Genomic DNA, 21,207 nt, shown 5'->3' with positions numbered 1-21,207 from the left:
GAGGATTGCTTATACTGGCAAAATGAAGTTGATGAACAAAATTACAACATTTTCCATAAAAAAAAAAGGGCTAACATACAGCTATAAGATTTCATTGGCTACTTTTGATGACACTCTAAGGGCATAGTTTAACATTCTATTAAAAGGAGACAGTCCACAAGGGTCTCTATCTTCATGTTGTTTAGTTCAGATTTGAATAAAGAAGAGTCTAGTTAATGTATAACATCTCAACACAAAGGTCAGAAAGCAACGGTCATGCACCAGAGTCGGGGGAAGTTGTTACCTCAGTCAGCTTTCAGGGCTTAGGTTTTCCCTTTTGCATGATGAATTTGGAAGGTCCTAAATTTAAATTTTTCACAATGCTGATGGAAATATGGACAGTACAGGCCATGCTGAAAATTCTCAGATACAAATGACAAACGTGTTGGGAGCTGGAGCAAAATTGACCCATGTTACTCTGTAGCAAAGAACTCGGGTGCACTGTGTCCATGCCCTAAGGCTTTGTGGAAGGCTGAACCAAGAGTGATGACCTACGGTGTCAGGTGCAAGAGATATCTAAGCAGCAAAGAGTTCAAGAAGTGGTGTGGTTACTTTTAATAGCTTATGCTAAATCGTGACAGCAAAGGAATGACCTAAAGACTGTGTTTATAATTATAGGGGAAGAACAGCATTAAAATTTGGAAAATTCTCAGCCTGGACATAGTGGTAGAGAAGAGAAGACAATTTTCAGGAGAGGAATCCAACGATGTGTCAGAATAACTCTTTGCTAAAGCATGACTAAAAGGGGGTCTAGTGCTAATAGGATAATTAGGAAGAAGGTTCCAAACGCATTTCAGAAACCTTTGAGGCTGCTCCTTCCATCACAGGCCCAGAGACCAAGAAAGACAGAATGGTATTAATTCTGCAGGCACCCAGAATGTAGGAGCCATAGATGCTTTGTGGTAAGATCCTCTACAAAGAATTCCCACTAGGGAAATCCTCATGAAGCCATGGAAGTGGGGCCACCCCCAAGACACAGAACTGTAGGATCACTAATTTGCAACTCCAGCATGAGAGAGCTGAAGCATGGGCTGAGACCAGCTTTAAGTCAATGTTGGCCAGGCATGGTGGCTCATGCTTGTAATCTCTGGGAGGTCATGATGGAAGGATCACTTAAGTTCAGGAGTTCAAGACCAGCCTGGAGAACATAGTGAGACCCCGTCTCTACAAAACATTAAAAAATTCTCTGGGCATAATGGCATGTGCCTGTAATCCCAGCTGCTCAGGAGGCTGAGGTAGGATGGCTGCTTGAGCATGATAGATTGAGGTTGCAATAAGCTGTGATCACACTACTGCACTCCAGCCTGGGGCAACAGAGTGAGACCCTATTTCCAAATAAAATAAATATAAGGAGATATAAAGACTTTTTTTTCCCTGTTGAGTTTTGGACTTACTTGGACAGTGTTGAGTTGGAACAGGGAAGAGAACATGTCAGACTCTGAGTGTAGCCTGTAGGTGAACCTGATGGCTTTTTCACATCCTTGTGTTTAAGAAAAGAGTCAGGAAAATCTCTAAGATTTGATGTTGGAAGAGCTGGAGGAATAGGGGTGTCATTTGCAGAGATGGATAAAACCATACCTGGAATGGGAGAGGACAGGGAAGGATATGATCAACCTCTTAGCTTTGGACAAAGTATGTTTGAGATGCCTGTTAGATATCCAGGTGGAGAAGTTGGGCAGATGAGGATGCAGGAGAGAAAACCAGGCTGGATACACACATGTGTGGGCCATTGGCAAGCCACATGGTATCCAAGCTATGACATTTGATGAGGTAATGTACAGAGCGAGTGTGGATAAAGATGAGGAGGAATCAGCCAAAGAGAAGGAAAAAGCAAGAGGAAAACCAGGCAAAAGTGGTATGCTGGAACCAAGCAAAGCAAAGACTTAAAAGAGTGTTCATCAAGCCCATGTGAGCTCCATTTCTCTCTCTTTGGTTGAAGCAATACTTTTCTGTCAGTCCTGGGCATAAACCTGCTTCATGCCCCTTGGATTGAAAGTGCAAGTCCAGTTGGCCTCAAATGCCCTAATTTTGTAATGTCTGTAAACTTGGCTAGGAGGACTGCTGTTACTCTTTGAAAGACTCCAAAGTTATCCACTGTCAATGATTAGCTGTGCTGTCTTTCCAAGAGTGCAGGGATTGTGAAGTTGTTTTCTTGAGTTACCGTGCTCTCTTCCAAGGCTGTAGGAATTCTGGAGCTGCTGGCTGGAGGGGAGGTGGTCCAAGCTCTCCCCAGAAAGACCTCCAGAGAGGACTTGGCAGGTGAGCACTGTTTCAAGGAATGGACTGATGGGGTCATAATCCATGATAATCTCACCAATCTTTTAGAGTCACGGCTGGTGAGAAGAGCAAAAATCCTCACAGAAAAGCAGAAATTCCTAGGGACCATGAAAGGCAGTACCTGTCAAGTCTTAGTGAGGAGGAAACACTGGGCAGAGGAAAAGGTACCTTTATCACAGCAACAGGGAGAGACGAGGGCAGCTGGAAAAGGGTGGTAACAGGGGGCTGGGAGTGGGGTGGTTGTCACAGAAGGATGAATCTCAGAGGAGGTGAGGCCAGAAGAATGAGGAAGAGCCTATTATGGAAAAAGAGAGGGACCAGCAGGTACAAAGGCAATGCGTAGTTCTGCTCAGGAGCAGGTACAGAAATCTTCAATTCTTATTCTGTAGAAAAAAAGGAGACAGAAATGTCAGACACTGTGACGGTTAACACTGAGTGTCAATTGATTGGATTGAAGGATACAAAATATTGACCTTGGGTGTGTCTGTGAGGGTGTTGCCAAAAGAGATTAACATCTGAGTCAGTGGGCTGGGAAAGGCAGACCCACCCTTAATCTGGGTGGGCACCATCTAATCAGCTGCCAGCATGGCTAGAATATAAGCAGGCAGAAAAATATGAAAAGAGAGACTGGCCTAGCTTCCCAGTCTACATCTTTCTTCCGTGCTGGATGCTTCCTGCCCTTGAACATCAGAATCCAGGTTCTTCAGTTTTGGAACTCAAACTGGCTCTCCTTGCACCTCATATATATACTTATATATATGAGTTTATTAAGTATATATATTCCGTTAGTTCTGTTTCTCTAGAGAACCCCGACTAATACATATTTTGGTACCAGAAGTGGTTCTAGAGGAATAGAATATTAAGGATGGAGTTGTTTTGTTGGTTTTGGGGTTTATGGAGTTGGCTTCTTAATATGATTAGACCCCAAAATACTAAGGACTCTACTTCTAATAATATGAAGATCACTGATAGCCCTTGATGTGAACTGTTTAAAGAGTTATACAAAATAAATGCATTTGACACTCCTGATTCATTGCTCATGAGAGGCAAGGAGTTTAGTGACCCTATACATAATACCTTTGACCATACATACATGGAGAACCAAGGAACATAATGAAGCTGGTTGGTTGCTCCTAAGTTCAGTGGATAAAGTGATGAAAGAAAATGATGAACTCAGGGATTCTATCTCCCAGCTTCAGAAGCAGATATTGAGCCTCAAATCTGCCAAGATTGCCCTGAGTGAGAGTCTAATCTCCTGTAGAGAAAGAGCTGAAATTGTGGAAAAATAGACATAAGCTCTTATCATGTGAGTGGCTGACCTGCAATGAAAGGTGCATGCCCAGCCTCACCAAGTGTCTACTGTTAAAGTGAGGGCATTGATTGTGTTGCAGGAAGTCAGGGACCCCGAACAGAGGGACCGGCTGGAGCTGAGGCAGAAGATAAATTGTGAAGATTCCATGGATGTTTATCAGTTCCCAAAATTAATACTTTTATAATTTCTTATGCCTGTTTTTACTGCAATCTCTGAACATAAATTGTTAAGATTTCATGAACATTTATCACTTCCCCAATTAACACTCTTATAATTTTTTATGCCTGTCTTTACCTTAATGTCTTAATCCTGTTATCTTCATAAGCTGAGAATGTATATCACCTCAGGACCACTATTGTACAAATGGATTGTAAAACGTGTGTTTGAACAATATGAAATCAGTGCATCCTGAAAAAGAACAGAATATCAGTGATTTTCAGGAAACCAGGGAAGATAACTATAAGGTCTGACTGCCTGCAGGGTCAGGCAGAATACAGCCATATTTTTCTTCTTGCAGAAAGCCTATAGACAGATGTGCAAGTAGGAGAAATATCATTCAATTCTTTTCCCAGCAAGGAACAACCCTGGGAAAGGAATGCATTCATGGGGGTAGGTCTATAGACAGCCACTCTGGGAGTGTCTGTCTTATGAGGTTGAGATAAGGACTGAAATGTGTCCTGGTCTCCTGCAGTACCCTCAGGCTTACTAGGATTGGGAAATTCCAGCCAGGTAAATTCTAGTCAGACCGGTTGTCTGCTCTCGAACTCTGTTTCCTGTTAAGATGTTTATCAAAACAATGTGTGCACAGTGGGACACAGACCCTCATCAGTAATTCTAATTTTGCCTTCACCTTGTGACCCTTATCGCCCTTTGAAGCACATGATCCTTGTGACCTACCCCCTGTTCATACACCCTCTCCCCTTTTAAAATCCCTAATAAAAAGTTGCTGGTTTTGTGGCTTGAGGTCGCCATCATGGTCCTACCAATATGTGATGACACCCCTGGAGGCCCAGCTGTAAAATTTCTCTCTTTGTACTCTTTCTCTTTATTTCTCAGACCATCTGACACTTAGGGAAAATAGAAAGGACCTATGTTGAAATATTGGGGGCTGTTTCCCCTGATAAATTGGAAAAGAATAAGACCCTGCAATTTGGAATAGGAAAGTGTGGGAGGACCCTGGTGAAGCTGGGGACACTGAGTTTGTAAACTCTGGTGAACTTTTTTTGCCAGAAGAAACAGCTTCCCACCCAGCCACCCAGTAGTGGCAGCATTCCCTCCCTAACCCATGCTGCCATCAGCCTTTCTACCTTTGTCTGAGGGGATAAATTCTGCACTGCCTGAGGCAACAGTGATGGCCTCCCCTGAGGTGGTTGCCAAGCAAGACAATGTTGATTCTCCTCAGGAGCCATCCCCAACACTCCTGTTTGCTTCTAGAATTATAACTAGACTAAAGTCCCAGTGCGCCCCTAGAGGTAAGGTTGAGAGTGTGACACATCAGGAAGTTCACTATACTAGATAATAACTGCTTGAGTTTTTAATTTATATAAACAGAAATCTGGAGAACAGACATGGGAATGGATATTAAGGGTGTGAGATAATGGTGGAAGGAACATAGAGTTGAATCAGTCTGAATTTATGGATTTGGGCCCATTAAGTAGGGATTCTTCATTTAATGTTGCAGCTTGGGGAGTTAGAAAATGTTATAATAATTTATTTGCTTGGTTAACTGAAATACGGATTAATAGATGGCCCACCATGAGCGAGCTAGAAATGTCTGATCTCCCCTGGTTTAATGTAGAGGAAGGGATCCAAAGACTTAGGGAGATTTGGATGGTGGAGTGGATTAGTCACTTTAGACCTACTCTTCCCAGCTGGAAGCATCCAGAAGATGTACCCTTGACCAATGCCTTACAAAATACATTTGTGAAGGCAACACCTGCCTCTTTGAAGGACCCTGTAATTGTTCTTCTCTGTATGTCAGATCTAACAGTGGGAACTGCAGTCACTCAACTACAAAATTTAAATACAATGAGAATAATTGGATCCTGAGGTGGCAGGAGCCAAGTGGCAGCACCCATCTATCAAAGGCAAGGTGGACATCGCTACTGTAATGGACAGCAGAGGCAAAGTGGCAATTAGCGTAGTCTGACTCATTTAGAGCTCTGGCATTGGCTAATTAATCACAGTGTTCCCAGAAATGAAATTGATAGGACGCCTAATTTATGCAAGCAGAAAACTTCTAGGTCAAATGACTTCTAGGACAAAAGACTAATTTGAATTATAAAAACAGAATCATGGCCCCTCAATCATTTTCCAGACTTGAGCCAGTTTACAGACCCAGAACCCCTTGAATAAAGGGGAGGCCAGGTCCCCTTGAGGAAGGACCCCACTACATTACCAACAATTTATGCAGTGAATCTTTATCCCATCCTTCCCCAAGGAGACCTCCAGCCTTTTACTAGGGTAACTATGCATTGGGGAAAGGGAAATTATGAGACATTTAAGGACTACTGGACACTGGCTCTGAGTTGATGTTGATTCCAGGGGACCCAAAACGTCATTGTGGTACTCCAGTTAAAGTAGGGGCTTAGGAAGGTCAGGTGATTCATGGAGTTTTAGCTCAGGTCCAACTTAAAGTGTGTCTAGTGGGTCCCTGGACTCATCCGCTGGTCATATACAGAACACTGCTGAAAGAAATCATAGATGACACAAACATATGGAAACACATCCTATGCTCATGGATGGGTAGAATAAATATTGTAAAAATGACTATATTGCCAAAAGCAATATACAAATTCAGTGCAATTAAAATACCACCATCATTCTTCACAGAACTAGAAAAAATAATCCTAAAATTTATATGGAACCAAAAAAAGAGTCTTCATAGCCAAAGCAAGACTATCCAAAAAGAACAAATCTGGAGACATCACATTACCTGATTTCAAAATATACTATAAGGCCATAGTCACCAAAACAGCATGGTCCTGGTATAAAAATAGGCACATAGAACCATGGAACAGAAGGAACAGAATAGAGAACCCAGAAATAAACCCAAATACTTACAGTCAACTGATCTTCGACAAAGCAAACAAAACCATAAAGTGGGGAAAGGACACCCTATTCAACCAATGGTTCTGGGATAATTGGCAAGCCACATGTAGAAAAATGAAACTGGATCTTTATATGTCACCTTATAGAAAAACCAACTCAAGGTGGAGGAAGGACTTAAATCTAAGACCTGAAACTATAAAAATTCTAGAAGATAACATCAGAAAAATCCTTCTAGACATTCGTTTAGGCAAAGATTTTATGACCAAGAAGCCAAAAGCAAATGCAACAAAAACAAAGATAAATAGATGGGACTTAATTAAACTAAAGAGCTTTTGCATGGCAAAAGGAATAGTCAGCAGAGTAAACAGACAACCCACAGAGTGGGAGAAAATCTTCACAATCTATATATCCAACACAGCACTAATATTCAGAATCTAGAAGGAACTCAAACAAGAAAAAAAAAAAATCCTGTAAAAAAGTGGGCTAAGGACATGAATAGACAATTCCCAAAAGAAGATCCAACATACATATGAAAAAATGCTCAACATCACTAATGATCAGGGAAATGCCAATCAAAATCACAATGCAATACCACCTTACTCTTGCAGGAATGGCCATAATAAAAAAATAAAAAAATTATGGATGTTGCTGTGGATGTGGTGAAAAGGGAACACTTCTACACTGCTGGTGGGAATGTAAGCTAGTACAACCACTATGGAAAACAGTGTGGAAATTTGTCAAAGAACTAAAAGTAGAACTACCATTTGATCCAGCAATCCCACTACTGGGTATCTACCAAGAGAAAAATAAGTCATTATACGAAAGAAGTCACTGCACATGCACGTTTATAGTAGCACAATTCACAATTACAGGAATATGGAACCAGCCCAAATGCCTGTCAACCAACAAGTAAAGAAACTTGTGTGTATATATATAATATATAATATTTATATATTTTTATAAATATTTTTAATATTTCTATATAAATATATATTTTTATACATAGTAGTATAGTATATATAATTATATAATATATGATATGTGAATATATCATATATGCATTTTATAATTATATAATATATAATACTATGTATATATTTTATATATCTATATATACTATATATTACATAGTGTGGCTATATATAGTATATATAAAACGTAAAATATATAAAAATTATATATTTATATATATTATATTATATATAATATATAATATATTTTGCCACACTCCTGTGCCTTTCCTCCTTCCAAGCTCATGAACATATAACATATATATATATATAAAATCTTCCATGAAGGCAGTATGGTATGGGAGAGAGACACCATGAGCTTGGAAGGAAGAAAGGCACAGGAGTGTGGCAATACATATTATGTAAAATATAAATATATATAAAATATGTAAATATAAGTATATATAAAATATGTAAATACATAAAATATGTAAATATCTTATATATAAAATATATAAAAACATATTTTCATATATTTTATATATAAAAAATAAATTTTTATATTTTTTATATATTATATATATACACTATGGCCACACTATATAATAGTATACTATGTATCTCTATATATAATATTATATATAATATAATAGTATGTTATATATATCTATACATAACATACTATTATATATCATATATATTATATTATATATTATTATATATCTATATATACACTATACTATTAAATATATAAATTCATTCTGAGAACTAGAACAAGACATGAATGCTCACTCTCACGACTTAGATATAGATATATAATAGTATACTATATATAGATATAGATATAATATATTATATATTATATATAACATATTTATAATATAACATGGATATATTATATATTATAGTATATATTACATTATATTTTACATAATATATTATATATAAGTATATATAATATCCATATATTACATGTAACATGGTATGTATATTATATATATCTATATTGCCACACTCCTGTGCCTTTCTTCATTCCAAGCTTATGGATTTTTTTAATATATATATGTAAAATATATATATCATCTACCGTGAAGGCAGTATGGTATGGGAGAGAGAAAGCATGAGCTTAGAAGGAAGAAAGGCACAGGCATATGGCAATATATATAATATCCATATAATATATATTATATAAAATGTAAATATGTATAAAATAGAATTTTTCATGTTTCATATATACTATATATATGCATACATAGTATATATAATATATAGTATCATATATAGTGTGTATATATATAATGAAATACTACTCAGCCATAAAAAGGAATGACTTAATGGCATTTGCAGCAATCTGGATGGGATTGGAGACCATTGTTCAAAATGAAGTAGCTCAGGAATGGAAAACAAAACATCATATGTTCTCACTCATAAGTGGGAGCTAAGCTATAGATTGCAAAGGCATGAGAATGATACAGTGAACTTTGGTGACTTGGAGGAAATGCTGGGAAGGAGGTGAGGGATAAAAGGGTACAAAGTGGGTTAAATGTATACTGTTAAGTGTATACTGTAAGTGTTAAGTGTATACTCCTCGGGTGATGGGTGCACAAAAATGTCACAAGTCACCAATAAAGAACTTATATAGAAACAAAAATTATGACAGCTATAATTTCCAAAGTGATTGTATTCAGTCCTGCACACTAGATGCATAGGATCTGGGATTTAGGATGTATCAGTCCAGATTCAATTTAAAGAAAAGAATGCTACTTGTATTAGATAGCATTTGCTACAGTAACAAACACCCTATACATCTTAGTAGCTTTTGGTCATACATATTTTCCCCCTATGGGTCTGTGTGTTGCTAGTGGCCATGCTAGGCTCAGCTCAACTCCACATTTCTTGTTGTTCTGAGTCCCAGTCTGAAAGTACAGCATGAGCTGGGTTATGCAAGTCTCAGACAGAAGGGAGAAATGTGAGTTTCTGATGAACCATACAAACCCAGACACATCTCATTGACCAAAGCATATTTCATGAGCAAGCCAAAGTCAATGAGAGGTGGATACATATTCTTCCTCCTGAATGCACTGGGAAGTCACATAAAAATGAATGGGGATTTATAATCCTAGAATAGGAAGGGAGTGAATTTCCGGGAACAACAATCCAATCTACTGTATTTTAGCACAAGGGGATTTATTATATGCAATTGGGTGTTCACAAAACTGTCAGAAGTGTTGCAGACATAGGATCTAGGATTGGGTCTGTATCATCTTGTGCCTTTAGAAAACAGCACCCCACAAGGAGACTGAAACAGATGCAGAGTGCAATTTACTCATAACCACAGCAAATTAATTCCTGGAAAGAATCCTATAAGGTTGGGATGAATCTCCTGAAGCTGCTGATGATCAGTAGAGCAATCTGTTAAAGAAGCTCTCACCTGTGTCCCTTCTTTCTTTTACAGGTCTGAACATGCATTGGCTGCGAAAAGTTCAGGGACTTTGCACCCTGTGGGGCACTCAGATGTCCAGCCGCACTGTCTACATTAATACTAGGCAACTGGTGTCCGTGCCCTGGGGCCACCAGGAAGTGCCGGCCAAGTTTAACTTTGCTAGTGATGTGTTGGATCACTGGGCTGACATGGAGAAGGTAATGGGGTGGAAAAGAGGCACAAAGTGAGACAATTTGGTTGGCTTTTAAAATTCATCCATTAATTCAGTCAATATTTGTTAAGTACTTATTACATGTAAGACACTGTAATACGCTATGGACAAAACACTTATCTTCCATGAAGGCAGTATGGTATGGGATAGAGACTGCATGAGCTTGGAAGGAAGAAGGGCATAGGAGCGTGGCAACCTGGTAACTCCCCGACAGCCAACACACAGTTTGTTTACACTGTATGTAGACTGCGCATGCTCTGTTGTGACCTCCCAGGGTGAAATGAGGACTAGTGGTCTGGGTCGTAGAAGAGGTGGGTTTGAATCTAATAACAGCAAATTAAGCCTGGACAACACAGGAAGACTCTGTCTCAACCAAAAATTTTCAAACAAAATTAGCCAGGCATGGTGGTGCATACCTGCAGTCCTAGCTACTCAGGAGGTTGAGGTGGGAAGATTGCTTGAGCCCAGGAGTTGGAGGCTGCAGTGAACTGTGATCACACCACCACACTCCACAGAGTGAGATCCTGTCTCTCAAAAAAGTGGGAGGCAAATCAGCACTGATCAAAGACTGAGTCTTCCCAGAAAGTTAGGTCACGTGTCCCTGTCAATACAGGTGTGCAAGTAAGATAGTTATGAGGCAACAATTACCAAAAGGGCTTCAATATGAGACATCCAAGAAATAAAAAGTTGAAGAAATTTCTGATTTTCCTTCCCAGCCCTGAGCTTCTAGAATTTTAATCCATTCACTACTGATCCATCAATTGCCTTCACCTGAAGTCCTGTGACTCTTTCTGTAGGATGGAAGGATTCATTCTGGCTAGGGGTAGGGGAAGGGGTGGAGCTACCAGCATGGGCTTAATACATTGGTGCTCAAAAACAGTCATGATTATGACATGATGTCCTAAGTTCCCAACACTATGAAACAGTCTTAGTGTAGAGATTGCAAATGCCTTGCCTCTAGACTGAAGACGGCCCTAGGTGTGGGTACTCTTAAAAAAAAAACATAAGGTTAACATTTTAAAATTGAAAATTTTCAAACAAAAATTTAGATTTCTGGATTTTTTTAAAGTTATACTTCCTTTAAATATGAGGAAGGCCCTTTAAATATTGAGGAAGGCCCTTACTACCATGACTCACCATTCTGAATCTGTAAAAGTAAACTTGCTATATAAACATCAAAAAATTTATCCATTCACAGATAACACCATTAGCAAAATAAATGACTAATGACAACCGTGGGGAAAATATTCAACTCATATGACAGCAAAAAAGTTAATAATATGAAATGAGCTTGTAGAAACCAAGAATAAAAGGGTGCAACTCATTATAAAACTGGGCAAAGTATATGAACAGATAGTTCACAAAAAAGTGAACTCAAATGGCCATTAAACATAAAAAAATTATCACCCTCCCTCATAAAAAGAGTAAAGCAACTGAAAATTTTACTGAAATAACATTCTTGCACCTATCTTGTTAGTCAAATACAAAATATTTTTTTTCTTTCAGAAAAATAGTTTAATTATCACAAGACCTCTTAGTGGAAGGATGGGAGATATTTCTCAAATCCGCCCCTTTGAGAGCTCAGAGACTAGGGTTATCAAAAGACAATTTGGTGGGCAGGGGGCTAAGGAATGGGTGCTACTGATTGGTTGGGAATGAAATTATAGAGATGTGAGAAATGTCTTCAAGTGCTGAGTCTGTTTCTGGGTAAGGCAGTCACAGGACAGGTGAAGTCAGTTCCTTGCTATAGAGTCATGGGTCTAGGTAGTGTCACTATATTTTCCGGAATGCAAATGTCTGAAAAATATCTCAAAGGCCAGTCTTAGATTTTACAATAGTGATGTTATCTACAGGAGCCATTAGTAAAGTTACAAAGTGTGGCTTCTGGTTACATGATTCCTAAGCAGTAAGCAAGCTAGGGAACAACAGCTGGTTACTGCTTAACTATGCTTATAGCTTAGCAGAATTGAGGTCCCTATCATCTGCCATAATTCTAATGCCATGGAATTGCATTAATTTCACAAAGGGGTTTCGGTCCCCGAACAAGAAGGGAGTTGGTTTCAGGAAGAGACTATTGTCATTGTTGCTTTAAAGTTAGATTATAAACTAAATTCCTCCCATAGTTAGTTTGGTCTATGCCCAGGAATGAGCGAGAACAAAATACAAAGGTTTAACAACTCTATTGGCAAGGCTGTGAAGAAACAGGCACTCTCATGTGTTACCACAAGGTAGTATAACTCTGATGGAGCCAAATTTTGAAATATCTAATAAAATTGCCAACACGTTTTCTCTTTGATTTTGCATCATTACTCTCAAACTGAGAACCCCTGGAGATCCATGAGACCTTTTAGGGCATATGCAAAGAGTCTATTTTACAATAAAACAGAGAAAATAGAACCCCTGTGCATCGTGATGGGTATGTAAAATGTTACAGCTATTATGGAAAGCAATATGACATTTTCTCAAAAAATTAAAAAATAGGATTACCATTCAGCAATTCCAACTCTGGGCATACACCAAAAAAGCTTAAAATCAGGGTCTCTGAGAAATATGTATACACTCATGTTCACAGTAGCTTTATTCACAGTAGTTGGAAGGTTAAACAGCCCAAATACTTATTAACAAATAGACAAAAAATCTCTTTAAAATATATTACTATATTTTTCAATGTGAGAAGGACACAAGAATTGGAAGGGCAGGAGCAAAGTGATATAGTTTGGATATTTGTTTTCTCCAAATCTCATGTTGAAATGTAATCCACAGAGTTGGAAGTAGGGCCTGGTGGAAGGCATATGGATCATAGGGGCAAGTCCAACACCAATGACTTAGCACCATCCCCTTGGCTATGCATGAGTTCATGAGAGATCTTGTTGTTTAAACAAACATGGTACTTCCCTATGCTCTCTCTCTCTTGCTCCTGATCTTGCCGTGTGATGCACCTGCTCCCCGTTCACCTTGTTCCATGATTGTAATCTTCCTGAGGCCCTCACCAGAAGCAGATGTCAGCACCATGCTTCCTGTACACCCGGTATAACTGTGAGCCAATTAAACTTTTTTCCTTATAAATGACCCAGTGTCAGATATTCCTTTATAGCAATGCAAGAACAGCCTAATATAGTACCTTATATAAATGAAATCATACAGTATTTGTTCTTTTGTATCTGGCTTATTTCCCTTAGCATGTCTTCAAGGTTTATCCATGTTGTAACATAAGTCAGAATTTCCTTCCTTTTTAAGGCTGAAATAATATTCCATTGTTATGTATATTCAAAATTATTTATCTATTCATCAAACATTCAGGTCAAATCTTGAATGCTTTGTTGCTTAAAAATCTCTCCTGTCAGATTCCCTAAGTCATTGCTCTTAAGTTAAAACTTCCACAGATCACTAGGCTATGAATACAATGCAGACAAGTTCTTTGCTAAAGTATAGGAAGGGGGACCTTTGCTTCAGTTCCCTAAAAGTTCCTTATTTCCATCTGAAATCTGGTCAGCCTGGATTTCACTGTCCATAATTTTATCAGCATTTTGGTCACAACTATTTAACCGGTGTCTAAGATGTTCCAAACTTTTCTTCATCTTTCTGTCTTCTTCTAAGCCCTCCAAACTCTTCAATTTCTTCCCATGACCAATTCCAGAGTTACTTCTACATCATCAGGTATCTTTATAGCAATATCCCACTTCTGGTACCAGTTTTCTGTATCAGACTGTTCTTGTGTTGTTGTAAAGGACTACCTGAGACTAGGTAATTTATAAAGAAAAGAAGTTTAATTGGCCCAAAGTTCTGCACAGTGTACAGGAAGCATGGTGCTGGCATCTGCTTCTGATGAGGGCCTTAAGAAATTTACAATCATGGTGGAAGATGAGGAAGAGCAGGCACAACAAAGGGCAAGATCAGGAGCAAGACAGAGAGTGAGAAGGTGCCACTCACTTTTAAACAACCAGGTCTTATGTAAACTCATTTATCACCAAGGGAATGGTGCTAAGCCATTCATGAGGGACCTGCCCCCATGATCCAATCACCTCCCACCAAGCCCCACCTCTGACATTGGGGATTGCATTTCAACATGAGACTTGGAGAGGACAAATATTCAAGCAATATCATGTATCTAGAATAGTCGGATTCATAGAGACAGAAAGTAGAATGGTGTTTATCAGGGCCGAAGGGGAGAGAGGATGAGGGGTGATTGTGTGATGGGGACAGAGTTTTCATTTTGGATGATGAAAAAGTTCTGGAGATCGATGGTGGTGATTGTTGCATAACAATGAGAATGTACTTAATGACACTGAACCATACACTTAAAAATAGTTAAAATTGGAAATGTTATATGTATTTTTACCACAAAATTTAAAAAATAAATAAATAGAGATAAATATATAAATAAACCTAAAGCGATATTTGCCTTTTTATTCTAATTCTTTCATGAGTATACAATAGCATTTTCCAGAAGGTACATGTTGGTACTCACAACAGAGTGAATGCAGAAGCAGATGAGAGGATCCAATATTATTCTCCTAAAACATTAAAGGAAATTGAAGAATAAATAGATGCAATACATAAATAAAATAATGCCACTTTCCTCATTATTTTTTCATTTTGAAAAGTATACTTTATCATTATAAAAAATTATGCATGCTAATATATAATGGGTTTATTACTATTATTTCTGAAAGCATGCGTTTATAAAAATTCTGTTTTAATATCTACTATGGTAGATATTGATAGATATAACTCACATAAATAACAACTCTTTAGGGTTTTCAATACTTTTTAAGACTTTATGGAGGTGCTGAGATAAAAAAGCTTACTAAGCACCAACTTGGCAATCCCAAGACTTGGAATTTATCCTACCTGCTTGTGTACCAGTGCCGCCTAATCAACAGGGCTTCTCTTTCTTCAGGCTGGCAAGCGACCCCCAACCCCAGCCCTGTGGTGGGTGAATGGGAAGGGGAAGGAATTGATATGGAATTTCAGAGAATTGAATGAAATCAGCCAGCAGGCAGCCAACGTCCTCTCGGGAGCCTGTGGCTTGCAGCGTGGGGACCGTGTGGCAGTGGTGCTGCCCCGAGTGCCTGAGTGGTGGCTGGTGATCCTGGGCTGCATTCGAGCAGGTTGGTAACTGACAACCTTGACAGAGAACTGTCTTCCTTGTGAAGAAAACTGATAGCAAAGAAATGCAGCCACCTCTCCCAAAAGAAGTCCCCTCCTTGGAGCATGCTGTCCTCTCTCATATGAAGAAAGACATCTCCCTTCTTCCACTTATTTAAGCAAACTATGTGCCAAGCACTTATGCAGAGTGAACAACTACAACGACATAATTTACATATTCATGGGACTTACAGACCTTTGGAGAAAGCTCTTGAACTATTAACTGCACATAGAAATATTTAATCAGAATTATGATAAGTGGCATGAGAATTCTGATTGGCTTTAATGCGACCCCCAGAGCAAATGCCAGAGAAAAGGCAAGTAGGCAAGGCAAAAAAACCTTTATTTACAAACCAAATGTGAGGGAGGGGCGAGGTTCACCGGCCTCCGGCGGTGGAGGCCGACGAAGTCGCTCCGGCGTTCTGGGGCGAGGTTCCCAGGTCCACACAGGAGCAGGGGCCAAGGAAGCTCGCTCCGGCGTTCTCGGACGAGGTTCCTGAATCCCGCGTAGACTAAGAGGGGCCGAGGAAGTTCGCTCCGCGCACCCGCCGGGAGCGGCTTTTATGTCCCGGCCCGGGAGTGGGAGGGCAGTGGGCGGGTCATAGGCGGGGCGGGGGCGGGGCGGTAGGCGTGGCTAGGCGGGTTCCGGTTTCTCTCCGTCGGAGGTCGGGTTGCGCCTGCGCAGTCGACCCGTGTCTTTCCCGGGCGCGGGAAAGTTGACAGTGAAGAACCCGGAACTGCGCCATCTTGCCTCCGTTTGTCCAAACAAATTCTATTAAAATCTATAAAAACAAATTTGGCAGACTGTGACCTGCAGGCCAAATCCTGCCCACAGCTTGTTTTAGTAAATGAAGTTTTATTGTAACACAGCTATGCCCACCTGTTTCCATATTATATGTGGCTGCATTTGCACTATAATGGTAACTTGAGTAGTTGGAACAAGAGAGTGTCTGAGCCATAAAACCTAAAATCTTTACTATTTGGCCCTTTGCAGAAAAAGTTTGCCAATACTGGTCTAAAAGAAGACTTGAATTAACCAATATAAGGAGTAACAAAGTCTCCAGGGAAGTGATATTTGAGCTGAGATCTGCAGGATGAGTAGGATTTTGCCAAGAGATAAAGAGGGTTGTGCCAAGCAAAGGGAACAGCATATGTGAAGATGTAATCATCTGATGATTTCTGCCCAGAAAAGCCAAACACTGAAAACAGTAGGAGTTGCAGTAGAGAAGAGTTTAATAATTGCATAGACAGCCAAGCTGAAGGATGGAGGATGTTTCTCAAATCCCCCTCCCCAGGAAATCAGAGACCAGAGTTTTTCAAGGATGCTTTGGCATGCAGGGGGCTAGGGAATAGGAAATGCTGATAGGTTTGGCTGGGGATGAAAACATGGGTTCAAGCTGTCTTCTTGTATTGAGTCAACTTCTTAGAGATCACAGAACTGGTTGAGTTAGTTTCTTGGTATCAGTTACTGGTCTGGGTAGTACAAGCGGGTCCATCAGAATGCAAGGTCTGAAGAACACCTCAAACATCAGTCTTAGGTTTTACCATAGTGATGTAATCTATAGGAGAAATTGGGGAGGTTACAAATCTTGTGACCTCTGGCTCCATGACTCCTGAACTATAATTCTAGCCTTGTGACCAATTTGTTATTTTTCCAAAGGCAGTTTCAGTCTCCAAGCATGGAGGTAGTTAGTTTCAGGAAGGAGCTATTATCATTTTTATTTTAAAGTTAAAGCTGAATTCCTCCCATAGTTAGCTTGAACTATGTCCAGGAATGAGCAAAGACAGATAGCTTGTGAGGTTGGAAACAAGATGAAGTCAGCTATGTCAGATTTCCCTCAGTGTCATAATTTTTGCAAAGGCATTTTCAAAGTCACAGGGGAGGGAAGCTTGAAAATTACAAAAGAATCTAAAAGGATATCTGTGTGCCTAAAGTCCAGGCCATAAAAAGAAAGTACTGGCAATAGAATGAACATGTAAAGGTGGCCAGGTGCTAAATTGGCAGTGCCTTGTGGGCCATGGTAAGAGTTGTAGACATTTATCCAGTGGTGAATGGGAAATGATTGATGGATTGAGTGACACTCAACCATTGATGCATTGAGTGACATGATCATCCTCTGGATGGTCATACTGGATGTTCAATAGGGAATGGGATGAAGAAGGCAATAGTGGGATTGGAAATCTCCAATAAGAGGTGAAGGAATGGTGATGGCTTCAATTTGGTCGGGGTAGTAGAGATGGAGATAAGTGGATTTAACAGGCAATTGAGGGGAACTAATAACAGGGTTTTTCAAGGAAGACACGAGGGAGAGAGAGAGAAGTCACAGACATTTCAGCAAGTGGGTGGATGGTGCTGTTTTTCACTGGAATGAAGAACACAGATATAGAAAGAGATATGGGTGTGTTAGGAAAAGATGACAAGTTCAATTTGGGCATGTTGAGTCCGGGATGTCCATGTGATGCTCCAGAAGTGATGACAAATTGAATTTAAGGGTCTAAAATCTGAGGTGGAGACAGAAATTTGAGAATCAGCAACTTTTACATTAAAAGGATGAGAAGTACAGTGGTATAAAAAAGAACCTCAAGAAACTCCAGCAACCTCCTTCACAAACTGCCTTTTCCACCTCTGTTTGCACACAGCCTAACCCCAACTAAAAATTCCCATCCACCCCATATTCTGAGGACAATGGACTGAGCATGAGAGTGGGTAAAGAGAAAGACATAAATGCAGCCAGGAATTAGAAACTATCAGAGGCAACCAAACCAATTGCAGGAACTCGGAAGCCCATAGAAAGAGAGAACAAGTCAGAAAGAAAGGTGACATACTGAAATTATAGCCAGACAGAAAGGAGAACCCAGAGGAAAAGTTGTGTCTATTGTTCTGTGTCTGATTCAATATGACCACCGTGGTAGAGAAACATTCGAGGATATTTACAGGTGTGCAGTGAGAATCCCAAAGTGTTGAGAGTGGGAAGAAAGTGAGCTAAGATTAAAAGCTATTTAACAGGAGGGGCATGTGATTTAAGCTTCATAAAAAATGAAACCTGTGTAGTTTTTCTTTTCTTTCTTTTCTTTTCTTTCTTCCTTTCTTCCTTTGTTTCTTTTTCTTTCTTTCTTTTCTTTCTTTTTTTTTTTTTTTGATGGAGTCTCCCTCTGTAGTCCAGCCTGGAGTACAGTGGTGCGATTTTGGCTCACTGCAACCTTTGCCTCCCAGGTTCAAGCAATCCTTCTGCCTCAGCCTCCAGAGTAGCTGGGATTACAGGCGTGTGCCACCAAGCCCAGAAAATTTTTGTATTTTTAGTAAAGCTGGGGTTTCGCCACGTTGACCAGGCTGGTCTTGAACTCTTGACCTCTAATAATTCACCTTCCTTGGCCTCCCAAAGTGCTAGGATTACAGGCATGAGCCACCATGCCTGACCCTAAGTCTAGTTATTCTACAGAAGATTTTAAAAATCAAAGGAGTCTCATTAAGATAGTAACGAAGAACAAGAATTTAGGAAGGTGATAATCATGGGGTATAAAACCTCAGTTATGTGCAAGGAATAAGTCTGATTTTTAAAGATAAATTGTACAGCATGCTAAATATAGCTAATAATTGAGTACTGTAAATTTCAGTATCATTAAGAGCAAAAATTTCTAATATTCTCATCACAAAAAAATGTTAAATACTTGAGGTGAGGGATATGTTAATTTGCTTAATTTAATCATCTCACATTGTCTTCAAAAATTGTAATACCACTTGGTACCCAATAAATATATACAACTATACTTTGTGTGTGCATGTATATGTAAAACTGAAGGTACTCTCATGTAAGAAAAATGCGTTTAGTGTCCCAGGGTTGAAAGAAATAGCCAGGACCTAGAGCTACTGGTGTTTCAAGACCATGGAGAATTCCTAGTGCCTTTCTTCATGATTCTTTAGTTATCATATAAGAGTTTTGAATACAGCAAACTCCTGTAGAAAATTTTTTTTGAGGGGTGAGAATGGGTGAGGAGAATTGTATGTGTCTTAGACTGTCAAAAGTGTGATATTAGCAATTCCATTTCTTTTCTTTGTCTCAGTAGGGCCCTTAAGACTCTGACAACGCAGGGAATCCTAGGTTAAATTCACTCCCTATTCCTTAGTCCTCTTTTTTGTTGACACTCTCCATTGGTCATTACTTCCCCATCCTCTCCTTCCACACTTTCTCCCTGCTTGATGTTTATATCAGGCTTCTCTACGGACAAAGAAAACCATCCTTTCCAATTCTCTAAACTGTTGGCTTCTTTAGGTCTCGTCTTTACGCCTGGAACCATCCAGATGAAATCCACCGACATACTGTATAGGTTGCAGATGTCTAAGGCCAAGGCTATCGTTGCTGGGGATGAAGTCATCCAAGAAGTGGACACAGTGGCATCTAAATGCCCTTCTCTGAGAATTAAGTTACTGGTGTCTGAGAAAAGCTCGGATGGGTGGCTGAACTTCAAGAAACTATTAAAGTGAGTATCTACGTGTCTCAGCCTGGGTTTTAACTAAAACTGGAAACAGAGCCAAGCACTTAGGTGCAAGTGCTTTATTGAGGAGGTGCAGGAAGCAGAGCATGGGACTAGGAATAGTGAAGCTGGGAAGAAATAAAAGCTAATGCAAGGGTTTTTTGTTTTCTTTTTTTTCAAGTCATTGCAAAGACTAAATGGGGCTTGATCTGCCTGGACCTTCTGAGCAGCACATATAATGCCTCCCAGGATTGTCCTCTAAAGGACTGAAAAGCATTGACCCAACAGCATCTGACCCCCACAGGTTGAGGGTTGTCCTGGGGATGTTATGGCCTCCACACGCTGGGCTGCACACTCATGCATGAAGAGTGGCTCAGAGTTCCATGCTATGGTAAAACAGAGAAACTATGGGGCACAAAGTGAATCACTTGTGGTGCACACTGGAAACAACATGGTGTTAACACCAAGTGGGTTGAAACCCACCCAGAACTATTCACTGGAACTATGACTCAAATCAGGGGTGAGGCCAAGGTCATGAGGGAAAACCCAAGAGATGGCTGATACACCGAGTTTCTAGACTCTTCTTCCCACCTTCTGTATCTCTAAGAGAGGTGGATGAAGGGCAGAGGTCTCTCCATGTGTCCTTCCAAAAGTTGATAGCATGATTGGCTGGATTAATGATTTTCTCTGTCACATGTCTGAAATCCCCCTATTAGGGGCACATATGATTGGAAACTTGAAGGGATAACTTCAGCTTTTCCTTTCTAATGCCATAGTCTTTAAGGTAGATGTCATAGAAATAAATAACATGATGCCTGCTTTTTTTTTTTTTTTTAGATGGACTCTCACTCTGTTGCCCAGGCTAGAGTGCAGTAGCATGATCTCAGCTCACTGCAAGCTACGCCTCCCGGGCTCATGCCATTCTCCTGCCTCAGTCTCCTGAGTAGCTGGGACTACAGGCGCCCACCACCATGCCCGGCTAATTTTTTGTATTTTTAGTACAGATGGGATTTCACCGTGTTAGCCAGGATGATCTCGATCTCCTGACCTCGTGATTCGCCTGTCTCGGCCTCCTGAAGTGCTAGGATTACAGGTGTGAGCCACCATGCCTGGCCAATGCCTGCTTTTAAAGGCTCAAAATCAGGACACCGGAGATGTCCAAGAGATGTGTAGGTGCTTCCAGGGAATAGAAGAGAGTGCCAAGAAAGTACTTGGAAAACTCATAATAATTCCACACCTCCCATCCACTTGGTGTCATGCCAGGGCTCTTCACAACAATTAGATTAGCATTTATTGAGTTCTT

General features: G+C 39.9%; 1 protein-coding gene across 2 annotated transcripts in view; it reads left to right on the top strand.

The window, feature by feature from the left end:
- Positions 1 to 2,084: 2,084 nt before the first annotated feature.
- The window catches only part of LOC117087533 (acyl-coenzyme A synthetase ACSM2B, mitochondrial), a 37,100-nt gene continuing 17,977 nt past the window's right edge, over positions 2,085 to 21,207 (top strand). For both annotated transcript variants that reach the window (XM_033217836.1, XM_033217837.1), the window contains exons 1-4: positions 2,085 to 2,298; positions 10,085 to 10,269; positions 15,184 to 15,394; positions 19,703 to 19,910. In XM_033217836.1, coding sequence (XP_033073727.1) covers positions 10,093 to 10,269; positions 15,184 to 15,394; positions 19,703 to 19,910 — 596 coding nt within the window. In that variant the 5' untranslated portion in view covers positions 2,085 to 2,298; positions 10,085 to 10,092. The remainder of the gene's footprint in view (positions 2,299 to 10,084; positions 10,270 to 15,183; positions 15,395 to 19,702; positions 19,911 to 21,207) is intronic.

This window comes from Trachypithecus francoisi, unplaced genomic scaffold, assembly GCF_009764315.1.
Source record: "Trachypithecus francoisi isolate TF-2019V2 unplaced genomic scaffold, Tfra_2.0 Lachesis_group10, whole genome shotgun sequence".
Taxonomy (NCBI): domain Eukaryota; kingdom Metazoa; phylum Chordata; class Mammalia; order Primates; family Cercopithecidae; genus Trachypithecus; species Trachypithecus francoisi.
This window is presented reverse-complemented; position numbering and strand designations above follow the sequence as displayed.